Consider the following 13,411-nt stretch of genomic DNA (forward strand, 5'->3'; position numbering starts at 1 on the left):
TCATTCTAAACAGGGAGCTTTGAGTCTTTCACACAGCTCTGTCTGTTGCTGCAATCGGTGAATAAAGGCAAAAATACTCCCCAAATATTTTGAATCTGTACTTTCGACTGAGTCTTGGGTCAACCCAACAAGAAATTTCACCTGTGCTGAATTTGTGGCATATGCCTTTCAGGATCATCAAAGAAACATGGATACTTGTTTTTTCAATTCAAATCACTATTATTTATATAGCAGCCAGTTCACAACATGATATCAAGATGCTTGATATTGTAAGGTAAAAGAAAGACAAGAGAGAAACCCAATGATGTGATGATTCCCTATGACCAAGTACTTGGTGACGGTGGGAAGGAAGAATTCCCTTTAATAGGAAAAGACCTCTGGCAGAACCAGCATCAGTGAGGGTCAGCTCTGAGTGTGATTGGTTGGAGGGGCGAGGGGAAGAAGGAAAACAGCGGTATCGTTCAGTGAAAACTGAAACTACCCTTAGCTTGTGTAGCATGTTAGCGATGTTGACTGCGGCATGTTGATCCAAACTGCTAAATAAGTAAATGTCGGGGTATCTGACATGCTTCAACTTAAAATAAATATAAATATTTATTGATGGTCTGTTTTACAGTTCGCTCGTAAAAGTCAAAAAATGAAAAGAAATCTTCAAAATAAAAAAATAGAAATAATAAAAATGCCAAATGCCCATCCAACCTCACAGCGGCTTGATTTAACTGCCACTCCACTCATCACTGCATCACAAACGCCTCTGACCCCTCACAGCACGCCATCTCTGAATGAATACGATATGTACACATGTAGAAAACTCGCACTCGGAGGTACAAACTCTCTTCCAACAGACAAGTCTTATTATCGATAGTGTTTATATTTCTCACAAAACCGAGGACAACAGTGACGCGTACAAGAATGTGCAGAAGCAGCACAACATGAAGAGCTCAGTGAGGTTTGTTACAGCAGCCTGGGACAGATCACCGTATTCCACAAGCAGCAGCGACAGCTCTCCCCCATTCACAGCATATATATTTCCATCTCGCTCTCACACACACACACACACACTCACACACACCTTTACAGTTTAACCCCCAAAATTTCATTGTTATTTTCATTGTTTATTGCCAGCTGTTTATTGGTAAAAACTATATTTTAAAACAGTTCTTTGAGCTTTTGTCCAAAGTGGAGGAAAAGGAAAAGGAAAAGGAATGGGCATGCACCGAGACGGGTCTCAGTAACCTGGTGGATGTTAATGAAATCGATCGCATCATTTGGTGAGGTTTAGTATCATGAACTGATCTGCATCGGGCCGCCAGTGCATTAAACTAAAAGTCGAGACTTTGAACAACAGCTTTTTAGCCAAGTTTAAATGAAGACGATTCAAAAGAGTTGAGATCAAAAACAAGAATTATTTGCCTCTCGCCTTTTTCTTTTAAATTAAAGTGCAGCCGAATGGGCTTTACTGCACGTTCACACAAACACAAAGAGGAACAAGCCAGAACTCACACACATACATAAATGCGCACAAGGAGTCGAGTTAATTCAGTCATACTGCTTTGTTCTGATGCAAATCACTCACGTGTGACCGACTTTTAGAAACAGCAGTTAAGATAAGTGGACCGTAAGGCACGTGGCAGTCATAGGATATTGTAACCTGTGTTTAATCTCAGATTTCCAAAACAAAAGAAAGAAAGAAAGAAAGAAAGAAAGAAAGAAAGAAAGAAAGAAAGAAAGAAAGAAAGAAAGAAAGAAAGAAAGAAAGAAAGAAAGAAAGAAAGAAAACGATTTTTTACAATCCTTCTAACAGTGACTCTTGTACAATATAACATAAATACTGTGCTGGAAAAAACAATATTCCAAATTTTTTTTGACCAGTTTCAGTCTCTCTCTGTAAACATTGAAAAATGCAAATCAAGTCTCCTCAGTTCTCAACAAGACAACATCAAAATAACAACAAATGTTCGGTGTGTAAGGCTCAGCCACCTCACTAATCAAACAGTCTCTAAAGGAAACCTTTTCAGTTTGCTTCCTTTTGTTTTCTAATCCGTTAAATGTTCCAAGGAGTGAACCGTGCTTAATTGTAGATCCACAAGGAGCAGAGGTGAGCAGGGGGGAGCTAAGGGATGGGGCCAGGGAGGGCAGGGGAGAGGGGGCTGTGAAGAAGGGCTCCATCTATCAGAAGAGGCTGGTCAGCGTGGTCTGTGATGGGCTCCGGCACTCGTGGACATCCATGCTACCCGGCACGGAGGTGAGCACAGAGGTGACAGTGGGCATGGTGGGGTTGGTCAAGTCCGTAAGGGTGGTGGGTGTGCTGGAGGGACTCATGGAGGCGTTGGAGATCTCAGAGGCCGGGCCTGACGGTGTACCACCCTGCAGCGTGGAGCCGTCGGACGCCTTGTCTACCCCGGTGCTCTCCTGCCGCAGCAGGTTCCTCCTGAATTTGGCCCGAGCGTTTTGGAACCACACCTGCAGATGGATGATCTGTTAGTACACTTCTAAATACCAAAACAAACCCACGCGTGTTTGATATCATAAAGAAATAACATTCATGCAGAAAAACATTATTATTACATTATTACAGGACTTTCAGTTCAAGCTATTTGGTCGTTCCTGAGTGTGCAGATGGTTTTGCTTTCTTGGGTCCAGGTTTTGAAATATAAACATTTTTTTATTTGGAGCCGTTTCCTTCAGTAAAATAATTCCACATATATTTGTTTTGGTGCTGAAATGTAATTTTCAGTGGTGTGAGCACTTCCAGTATATTGGGCTAAAAGTCTGCACACCACTAAAGATAGATTTCAATATGTTCCTCTGCCCTTTCTACACTGTTCGATTAACCGGGAACTCCTGTTTCCAACATGTTCAACACACTACTTTTATGCATTATGTTTGCTGTTGGTCATACAGTTTTCTGCAGACTGTAGTCTGAAGTGTTCTGCTACATAAATGCCAGCCCGCTCCTTTAACAGTCTGTATGTAAACTGGATTTCTAACAAAATGTGAACACACTGAACATGATTTCTTCTCTCAGTCTTGTCACTTCCTACAGCAGGTAATACAGTTCAGGCTCTTCAGCTGCCTCACCACACAGCACCGACACTAATAAAAAGAGGACGTGATACTCATGCTGATGGATTACCTACTGTATCCCAGGCAGGTCTCGAAGCTAATTTTGATGCTCTAGTAAAATAAAGGAGACCCATACCTGCCTGAAAGCTGGGAAAAGCCCTCTCAGGGGTATCAGCCTCTTGTGTTGGAAACTGGCTAGTTGTGAGGTATCAGCTGAGAGGTAACTAACACATGTTCATGTTTCCAGAACGCACAGTTGGAAACGGCAAAAGGGTCAATCACAAGACCGACACAGACAAATAATAATTCATTACATAATTGTTTGCTTACTTGACTTTAACAGCTAAAGCACCAAACGTGTTTCACGACAGTTGGTGATGAAAACCAGAGAAAGGAGTTTAAATATCTGAAACCTAAGTAAGTATGTAAGTATGAAAATTTTAACTCAGCTTTAACTGAACGCATTTCACAATTTTTCTTTGACTAAGACCAAAACTTCTCCGCACCTAAACCAGCCTGTGACAAATGTAGAAACTGTCACAGTCAAGCAACAGACGTGTATCTCTTGGGGAATAAGTATATTTCAAAAATGTAAATATATCAAAATATAACGCGGCTTGTGATGTCACTGAATCTCAAGAATACCCATATTATCTCCATTATCTAGCGAGCATCTCTTTGTGTCTCTTTAAAGTCTGTTTGCAGATGTTCTGACTGGAGACAAAGATAAAAGAACACTTGGAAACACTAAGCCTGAGCGCTCGTCCTCTGTGTGTAAAAGCTATAAAAGCCTTTACTTTTCATGGCTGTTCACACAAAAGAAATTAAGCCATTTCTTTTATTATGCTTGCACATGAAAATAGAGAGCAATGTCCTCCTGCTTTCATTGACCCTGGCAAAAAGCAACACGGGTCCTATTTACAGTGTTTGCAGAAAGAAATGCAGTTATGATTTTACACATTTGCAATAAGATTAACGATATCCTTATTTTTTTATCACAACCTTCTTTTTTTGCTCTGGGATTTTCATTTATTTGTCATGTTTTTGAATATAAGATTTCCTCTCTTTTTCCAGTAATAAAAGTGTGTTCTGTGATTTGCAGAGCGAACGAGGCAGCAGCCGAGCTGAGTGTTGGGAAGTGTTAGTGATGGAGTCATGATGGAGCCATGGGAATCGGGCGGCTAGAGAGTCGCTTCAGCTGAAGTAACAGACATGAAAACTCGAACGCATCAAAGCAAAACGACTGCTTTGTTTTCTGTGAGCGTTAATTAAAGCAGCGGGATGTTTTTTTTCTTCCTTCTCAGTAAAATTTTGATTTAGAAACCTTTTTGTCTTATTTTTCTTCTTTTCAGTACCCCAGATAATTTGCTGTCGTCTTTTGTGGAAATCAAATGCTCTGTTGTGTTGTCGCATTCTTTGCATGTATTACAGAGCTTTTTGCTTTTCATCCCTCACTCGTCACCACAACATCACATCATCCACTGAGTTATATTACGTTTCATTTTTTTTAACATTTCTCTTTGATTTCCAGGTAATTTTGGTTTCCAGCATGAACAGAAATATTAAGTCTGTTTTTCCTGAAGGCAATTAGAAATTCTGCTTCTGCTGTTATGAAAACGAGAAAAGAAAACAGAAACAAAGTAAGGGAATCCAATTCTGATTTTGTTTTACTTGTTTCCTAAAAGTCTTCCAAGAACTTGAGATGAAAAACAGCAAAATCATAAAATAAAGCAGCTGATTTGGCTCCTAACTGTAAAACACCACTTCATTTATATTACCACTGGTTATCACTGGAAATGTCGCCCTGTTGGCTTGTGCGAGGTACTTTTAGTAACAGAAAAGTGAACTGTGGTCGAGAAGTGAGAGGCTGCTGGCGCTACCTGTAAGACCCGCTTGGTGAGGCCAGTTTTCTGGGCAAGCTGCTTGAGGTCCTTGGCGTCTGGGTTGTGGTTGATGGCAAAGTAGGACTTCATGGTCCTCAGCTGGTGATGCTTGAAGGACGTCCGCATGCGCTTGGTCTTCTGACTGGAGCTGTACTGGGAGTCCCTGTCCATGGATTCGCCGTCGTTCTCGTTACAGCTCAGCGCTTCATGTCAGCAGGGAAAGGAGGACAGTGGGTTAAGACAAGTTGGAACTCATTATTAACGTCATCATTTCATTCCTCTGCTGCTGTTTATGAAATTCTCATGTCCCCAGAGTATTATACTGTTACCAGCAAGGAGGTGAAAATATATTTCAAAGAATAGCCTGGGCATTTAAAACCTGCGCTTTCAGTTCAATTTAATATTATTTATATAGCACTTGGTGAAAAACAAAATCCTTTTCACAGAAACAGACCTCTGGCAGAACTGTTGTGGCAAATTTGGGGGGGGGGGGGTATTTTGTAATTCTTTTCACATATTATTTTATTTAAACGTCTACATTAAATTCAGCAAGAGATCTATAGAAACTTTGTGCACTGAGGGGCTTCGTGAGGCGCTGACTGTAAAGCACGACAGTGTGACTGATCCAAATAACTAAACTGTAAAAAAAAGAAGAAAATTGTTTTCTAAGCTCTATTATTGTACACATCTCTTTGTAAATACAATAAAAACGCCTCATTCTGTTTAAATCTGCACAGAAATACAAAGTGACCAAACAGCTGTTTCTTCCAGCTGCAGATCACCTCCTCTCCTCGTGCACCACACCAGTCTATTTGTTTGTGTCTTTCTGTCCTAGGAGGAGGTGCGAGCCTGGATACAGCCATCTCTCTCTCTCTCTCTCTCTCTCTCACACACACACACACACACACACAGTAACAACAACACACATGTATTTGTCCCCAGCCTGAAAAATTCTTGGCAATATTCAAAGTGTTGCTGCATGCATAACAGTTCGCGTTCAATATCAGAACGCTGCAAACGATGAATATGAAGTGAGTGAAAACCAACGGAATAACACTTCACTTAATTAGCCGATACACACCAGGCAGAACAAATGCTGCTTTCTGGCCAAAACATATGCTGTAGCATTTTTTTTTTTTTTTACAAAAAATAGGAGAAAAGCAGCTTGTAGACGGTTTCCTTTTCCCTGGTCTTCCTGCACAGTTATGGCCGTTTGTAGGAGCTGGCGCAAGGTTAGGGTTAGAGCTGTTCTCATGAGTCTATTCAGGTGAAGCTTTCGTGTTGTGTGTGGCTGCAAACAGAAGAGGGCGCATCGCTTCTTCACTCTCATCACTCAGCTTCACGAGCTTTTTCTTGTTTTTTCTTAAATGCCCACATTGAAAAAGATAAACTAATTCACAGCATTTTATTTATATAAATTACTTTTCCTTCCGTTATCGTCATCATGACGCCCTTTGTGTGTGTGTGTGTGTGTGTGTGTGTGTGTGTGTGTGTGTGTGTGTGTGTGTGTGTGTGTGTGTGTGTGTGTGTGTGTGTGTGTGCGTGCGTTTTCTTTTGACTTTTTTTTACATTTAAACGTCAATCACTCTGTGAAATTATGTCAACTTACACATCTTTTTCTACGTCTACGTTTTAAGGAAAGAGAAATCCGAACAAAAAGCGTTCTTGTGTGATCACTCCGAGGCTTTAACACCATGTTAGCTGCAATCGCCTTGTTTTTACGTGAATATGGGAAAAGGATGAGAGTCCAACCACATATTGCTGCCGTTAGCAACTTATTGCGCTCCCTACTCCCTCTTCAAGTGAATAACTCATCAAATCACATTGATCTGGCTGAAATACACCCAGTTTGGCCTGGTCCCAATACAAAAAAACAAAAACGCTCACTCAATGTGTGTATGCCTGTGTGTGCGAGCGAGTGAGAGAGGGGTACAGGGAGGTGGTTTGGGGGATAGGGTGAGGTGGTGTGTGCGTGGGTGAGGAGTTCTGGTGGTGGTGGGGAGGGGGGTGGGGTCTGTAGATGTCTATGGAGCCTGACAAGTGGAAAAGGGCGAAAGCAAAAGCCGGCACATCAAAAAACTTTTCTTTTCACTCCACAAAGTGGACATGGGAGGAAAAAAGGTTTAGCATCCGCACACTGTTGCCACTGAACATTTAGTTGTATTGAGTTGTATGAAAAGTCCAGTCCACATATTTCAGTCCGCATATTGAGGCTGTTTTCCATAAATAAGGTCTAACTTGTTTCTATGCTGCACTTTTCTGCTTTGTAACCTGTGGCTGTTTTTGTCCCGTGGCCCCACACGTGGCCCGCGAGCTTTTTCTTTGTTTATTAGTTCAGGCTTATTCGTGCAGGGTGTTTAGCGTCTACACCACTCACAACCACTAGCACTTTATATAGCCTCTGTAGAAACTATCTACACCCTCACTTATCTTAACTGCACTACTGTATAGCTCTGTGTAAATAATCATTCTGTACATTCAATAATCTTTAATCCTACAACTGTTTACAACTTGCATAGTTCCCATTTCTGTATAGCTGTATATCTGAGATTCTGTAAAGTTATTTATTTCATATTCTGTATAGTTTTTCATATTTATATCCTGTTCATATCCTGTACATAGCTTGTACTCACTACAGCCTGTACATACTTATAGTTATAGCATATTCACAACATACTTCATACCGTGTACATTATAACATACCATAATAGACCCATTTCTGTAATATACTCACATATCTATATTATTGCTAATATATATTGTAATATATCTATATCACTAAAGCACTTCTGGATGGATGCAAACTGCATTTCGTTGCCCTGTACCTGTGCATGTGCAATGACAATAAAGTTGAATTCTATTCTATTCTATTCTATTCTATTCTACACCAACGCGCTGCTGATACTTCAAAACTGAGCCGAAAATGTGCAGACTCACAAAGTGTGTATGATCCAGAAGAGGTTACGGGAAAGTGCGCAAAAAATGTAAAAACGCACAACAAATGGAAAGGTTCACTATTACGCACAATTCGGTGTTAAAATATTACAGAGACACCAGGACGGGTTTAAATCTTCTGATATCTCAGTTTGAAGTTACAGTGAACTGTAAATGGAGATATTAAAGCAACAAAGATGTTGTTTTAAATATCGAATAAGTTGTATGGTAAAGCTCAAACAGCGTCACCACTGAGGACGCCACAGCACAGTAAAAACCTCTAACGGAATGTTACAAAAACATTTTTCATTAATGGAGTCTGTCAGCTTCAGTCAGCTCCCTCCACGCTTCGTGGCTCTTGATCTCCACTTTGGACAAAAGCTCAAAGAACTGTTTCTTAAATTTCTTTAAAGGTCTAAAACGATTCAGGCAAAACTTGGCATTAATTAAATAAAAAGGAACAAACGCAAATTATAACTATATCACGTTTTCAATATAATTTCGATCATTTTTTTCTTTCGCTTGTCGAGATTCATTTTACCTGCATTATAAGCAGCCAGCTCGGCCCCTGGCCCAGGACTTTTCCTCTTCCTCGGCCTTCCTTTCTGCACCGTCCCCACGCTGCTGAAGTAGGATAGTCCGAGCGTGTTGGCCGGGCCCAGGCCTTTGTGCGGCACCACGTCCGCGTGGTTAAAATGTGTCTCATATTCTCCCTGGATGAGAGTCTCAAAGTGCAGCCGACAGTACACCAGACTGTCTTTCATGCCAAAGTGGTCCCCGGTGGTGAGCATCTTGCTGCAGGTAGTGCAGGTGAAGCAGTTGAGGTGGTAGACCAGGTCCCGAGCTCGCATCACCATCTCCGAGGCCGAGATTCCCAGGTGGCACCGAGCGCATCTCTGCACCGAAAATCTTCTGCGGACAACACAGAAACCTCATCAGCGGCTGGATGCGAAAGCTGGTGGGCTGTGCTGGTAAACTATGCAGTGGCACGTGTTTTTATGCAAACAGACCAACTTTGACGCACTTAAAGAAGGTGCAAAAAGTTTCCCTGTGGACGAGTGTGCTAAAACCTCGACAGCAGATAAGGGAGTTTGCTAAATGTGTTTAAAAAAATACCTTTTGTATTTAAAATAGAATCAAAATAGGATTCTATTTTTTTATTTAATTTTCTTGGGCCCAAAGTATTCCTGAGGCTCTCTTTTATTGCAAGGTGGGGGTAGCGGGGGTGGTGGGGGTCACTCTCCCCTAGAGAGATGCTAACCTTAAAACTAACGCTTTCTTTATCTGATTTTCAGGGGAGGGGTTTAGCACAACTGTCAGCATGAATCACAGCTTTTCTTTGGGTCTTAAATGCTCAAAGAGCTTTGACAGGAAAACTCCGAACATCACATTTTCTAAAGAGTTGCAAACAGCTTGTATTCACTGCAGAAAATCCGCTGCAACGCCAGCATCAGTTCTATTTATGTGAAACTAAAAAAAATAATTATTTCATTGACACATTTTAGAATTACTAATGTTTTTAAATCTACCCCCCTCCCCTGCTCAAACCCGGTGCTGCTTTAGATGAAGATAATACAAATATTCACCAATCACATGACCGGGATTAGAGCCCCTGCGCGCTCTCCTACCTGTAGTAGTCCTCTTTGCAGTAGATGCTGCCGTCTTTGCTGAAGCAGGTGAGCTCGGACTCCAGGTTGAGTTTGCACTCGCAGCACTTGAGGCAGCGCATGTGCCACTGCTTGTCCACGGCCAACAGGTAATATCGGTCCGCGATTTTCCTGCCGCAGCCCGCGCACAGAGCCACGCGCTCGTTGGTCATGCATGGCATGGACTGCAGGTCGAAGCCGTCAGGACAAAAACACACGAACAAAAAAAAAAAACAAAGAGAGAGAGAGACTCAAAATAAAATTCCGTAAAATCCTTGAAAGCTACAGGACCGCATCTCTACGATATTCTCCTCGAATATCAGCTCACTGCTGAGGGCCACCACTCCCGTGTGGCAAGAACAATAGTCTAAAGATTAAAATATCTATATCTATATATCTATATATACCTATAGATATAGATATATATATCTATATAGATATATATATATCTATATATATCTATATAGATATATATCTATATAGATATATATCTATATAGATATATATAGATATATATCTGTCAAATAGATATATAGATATAGATATTTTAATAAAATAATAAAGTATTTTAAAAGCTTCAATAATACAACATATTGAAATTAAAGTAAAATTAAAGTAGCTGCTCTTCTTTTCATCAAAAGACACAAGAAATTAGATATGTTAAAACGAGTATTTTTGTTTCAGTAAAGGAAATAATGAGCTACAATTAGTCTGAAGAGCCTTTACAAAGAGAGCATAAATTACACGGGTAACAGGGGAGGTCAGAGCGTCATTATTCTAATAATCCCGAATACTCAAAAAGCAATGTGCCAAATAAAACGAAGAGCTAAACATACAGTCGTATAATTGCACTTAAAAAGCTCATCGAAGTTCGTTGACATGCTGTGTGTGGGTTTGGAGGATACTGAAGAACATTTGTGGTCATGGGAAGCTGTGTCTGTGCTGTCAGTTTCTATCAGAAAATATAAACCCAGCCATGCTCGTAAAAGCTTTTAATATGAAACAAAGCCTTGTGAGACGAGCATTATTTTTCCAAAGGCCTGTGAATACGGACACATATGCACGCGCCTCTGATTTGCAAACTCTGAATAATAATAATAATAATAATAATAATAATAATAATAATAATAATAATAATAATAATAATAATAATAATAATAATAAGAAGAAGAAGAAGAAGAAGAAGAAGAAGAAACACATTTTAAAAACTTGTTTGATTTTATTACAAATATAATTTATTATTACAAAGTAGTCTAACAATTTGGGATTTTTTTGTGAAAATATAGAAAATAAAAAGAAAGGTTGAAAATATGAATTTAAAAACTTACTAGCTTGTTTGCTGTAATGTAACGTGACAAAGTTGGGGCGTTTTTTGGACAGATTAATAGATATATGAATGTTTAATGTTTGCTTACAAAGCAATAACTATTTATATATTAAAAAAACAATTTATAAAAACAAATTGGTGAAGTTTGCAGACGAATGTCGTCTTTTTGAATTATTTCACTGTCTGCTCGTCTCAGGTTTTGTTCTGTCTGCAGCTTTGCTGAGATTAAGTTTTAGGTGAAAGTATGGCAGTAGGAATCAGAAGGTTTAGGCCTGTAACAGCAACTTTGAGAGCAACTTCAATGAAACAAATAAATGAAAGATAATTAGAGACGGGGGGAGAAACATTTTGTGGATACTTTCCCTCCGGTTTGAATTTAAAGTAAAATCAGATTGCTTGGAGCTGGAAGAGTGCAGCCGTTGACACATGTTTCCAGGCTGCCATGCTGCTTGCGCTAAATAGCCAAAGAGGGCCAAAACATGAGTCTCGCCTACCGTCTCTGACTCTCCCATATCGATGGCTGAGCTGATGGCCGCTGACTCGCTCTTTCCTCTCCGGTCCATTTCTTCCACCACACCGCGAACGTCGCCTCCGGGGAGGCCATGGAAAAGCATCGTAGCCGCCGATGGGAGGATGTTATAACTGTTCTCTTCAGATCTGCAAGCCAAGATGTCCATGAGAGGGGGAACCTTCTGCAATTATGCCACTCAAAATTTTCGATCTTTTAACGTTTCCTTTCTTGCCGTGACAAGCGAGAAATCCAGATCAGGGAGGAAAAAATATGAGGGAAAAACTGGACACGTGTTCTCCACACTACGTCTCATCTGCCAATGGAAACCGTCATCCGAATCTCTCCAGCTCTCGTTATTAATAAGCTATGATTAATTCATTAAAAAGCGCACAGATTTGCCTTCTCTTAGTGGCATCTATTTTATCTCAGGCATGATAATATGTTTCACTGCCAACTGCTCTTTCTAGATTTTCTTTTCCATTTACGGTGACTAAACATACCAACTATAGAAGCTCCCGTTGCATGGATCTCAGCTCTGCTCCTCGCCGGGAGTAATATTTCAGGTTTTCGACAGTCTGCAAAATATTTCCTCTTTTCTTCTGCAGAACAGTTCGTAACTCAGTACAAATGGCAGTGCCAAAAGATGAGCAGCAGCTTTCTACTGCATCGCCCAGCCCGAAAAATAGTATTTCAAACAGAAAAAAACTAGACCTGGGTATTTGAGAAAGGCTTTTCCTCCTCCTTAACAGTCCAAGTTGAGACTTACGGCAAACTACTTTTGCTTTGCAGAAAGAAAAAATCATAAAAACAAAAACAAGCTTAAAAAACGAAAATAAAATCCTGGGAGAAGAAGCAGTTTTCCTTTACAGTAGTTTGTTTAGATAATGTTTTGTCTTGTGCCAAGGAGGCTGCATAGATGTGCGTAACAGCAGAAGAGGAGGAGTTGGCTTTACGTTGACTGATGATAGGCGAGTGTTAGCTGGCCCCCAAAACCGCCGTTCCTCCTTCTCAGGTCCGGTTGGACTCTCCGCTCCTTATCAACGGGACCCTGTTGCGTCACGACACACCATTTATGTTCATTGGCTGTTCCGCCGTCACCGAACTGTTTGGCCACTTTCTAAAAACGCAGCAGTTCTCCCTTCGTTACACACGGAACACCGGCCAACCTCACACACACACAACACACACACACACCCTCCTCCTTCTGTCTGTCCGGAGCTGCTGCTTGAAAGGTCAGTTTTAAAGGAAAGAGAGCAGGAGAGAGTTTGAGCTGAGATGTTTGAGCTGTCTGTTTCTGGAGGTCTGCTAGGACCTTTGCTCGTCTGACGCACAGAGAGGGTTCCGCACAGCCTCACAGTGCTGCTGCTCCAGCTAACAGCCTCCTCATGACACCAAAGCGCTCTGCTTAATCTGCAGGGGTGGGTAGAGCGCGTGATGTGCGTGAAACAACCCATAAAGAAGAGCATAGATATTATATTTGGATATTTTGGTCACAATTATTATAACGGAAAGTATATATATATATATAAAAAAAAAAATACCCCCCCCCAAAAAAAACCCAGGGTAAACACTCTTTCTAGTAACTGTTAATTTAGTTTTTCATATTTTCATAACCCCCCCCCCCCTCTCTCTCTCCATATATATATATATATATATATATATATATATATATATATATATATATATATATATATATATATATATATATATATATATATTACCTTGGGAAAATGTCACTTTTCTCCAGAGAAACTAAAACCAATCAGTAACAAGGTGAAGCAACTAGTTTAACTTGTGGGGCAAAGAACTTTATGTGATGTGAGGAACTGTTTATTTTATTTTATTTATTTGTTATTTATTTATTTATTTTTTTACTGGGGCTTTATTTCTACATCTTAGTTTCAAAGTGCTGATGCGTAAAATCATTTAGGCAAATCTGGGGGTCATCTCCGTGTTTTGTCATAGGTAAAACGCGGGGATTAAATCCAGAACATATTTACAATAATACTAATAAGAAGAAAAATATGCGATGAACTAAGAGATT

At 40.3% G+C, this 13,411-nt stretch overlaps 1 protein-coding gene across 3 annotated transcripts; it reads right to left on the bottom strand.

Moving 5' to 3' along the window:
• Positions 1 to 207: 207 nt before the first annotated feature.
• lhx2b (LIM homeobox 2b) lies at positions 208 to 12,459 on the bottom strand. 3 transcript variants are annotated; one of them, XM_004558596.3, is made up of 6 exons: positions 11,868 to 12,457; positions 11,351 to 11,513; positions 9,512 to 9,714; positions 8,425 to 8,795; positions 4,947 to 5,152; positions 208 to 2,463 (listed from the first exon to the last, which is right to left on the bottom strand). In XM_004558596.3, the coding sequence occupies exons 2-6, from the start codon at positions 11,468 to 11,470 to the stop codon at positions 2,173 to 2,175; spliced, it is 1,191 nt and encodes a 396-aa protein (XP_004558653.1). In that variant the 5' UTR covers positions 11,471 to 11,513; positions 11,868 to 12,457; the 3' UTR covers positions 208 to 2,172. The 3 variants fall into 3 exon arrangements, with proteins under 3 accessions (XP_004558653.1, XP_014270114.1, XP_004558652.1); XM_014414628.3 differs by having other exon boundaries at positions 8,425 to 8,792; positions 11,351 to 12,459; XM_004558595.3 differs by having other exon boundaries at positions 11,351 to 12,456.
• Positions 12,460 to 13,411: the final 952 nt, after the last annotated feature.

This window comes from Maylandia zebra, linkage group LG12, assembly GCF_041146795.1.
Source record: "Maylandia zebra isolate NMK-2024a linkage group LG12, Mzebra_GT3a, whole genome shotgun sequence".
NCBI classification, from domain to species: domain Eukaryota; kingdom Metazoa; phylum Chordata; class Actinopteri; order Cichliformes; family Cichlidae; genus Maylandia; species Maylandia zebra.

Bases quoted from the DNA above. Each gene is read 5' to 3' on its own strand.
- lhx2b (XM_004558595.3), bottom strand. From the start codon at position 11,533: ATGGACATCTTGGCTTGCAGATCTGAAGAGAACAGTTATAACATCCTC. The intron at 8,796-9,511 runs GTAGGAGAGCGC...TGTTGTCCGCAG, and splicing joins TGCAAAGAGGACTACTACAG to AAGATTTTCGGTGCAGAGAT. The intron at 2,464-4,946 runs GTAGCGCCAGCA...ATCCATCTGCAG, and splicing joins TCACCAAGCGGGTCTTACAG to GTGTGGTTCCAAAACGCTCG.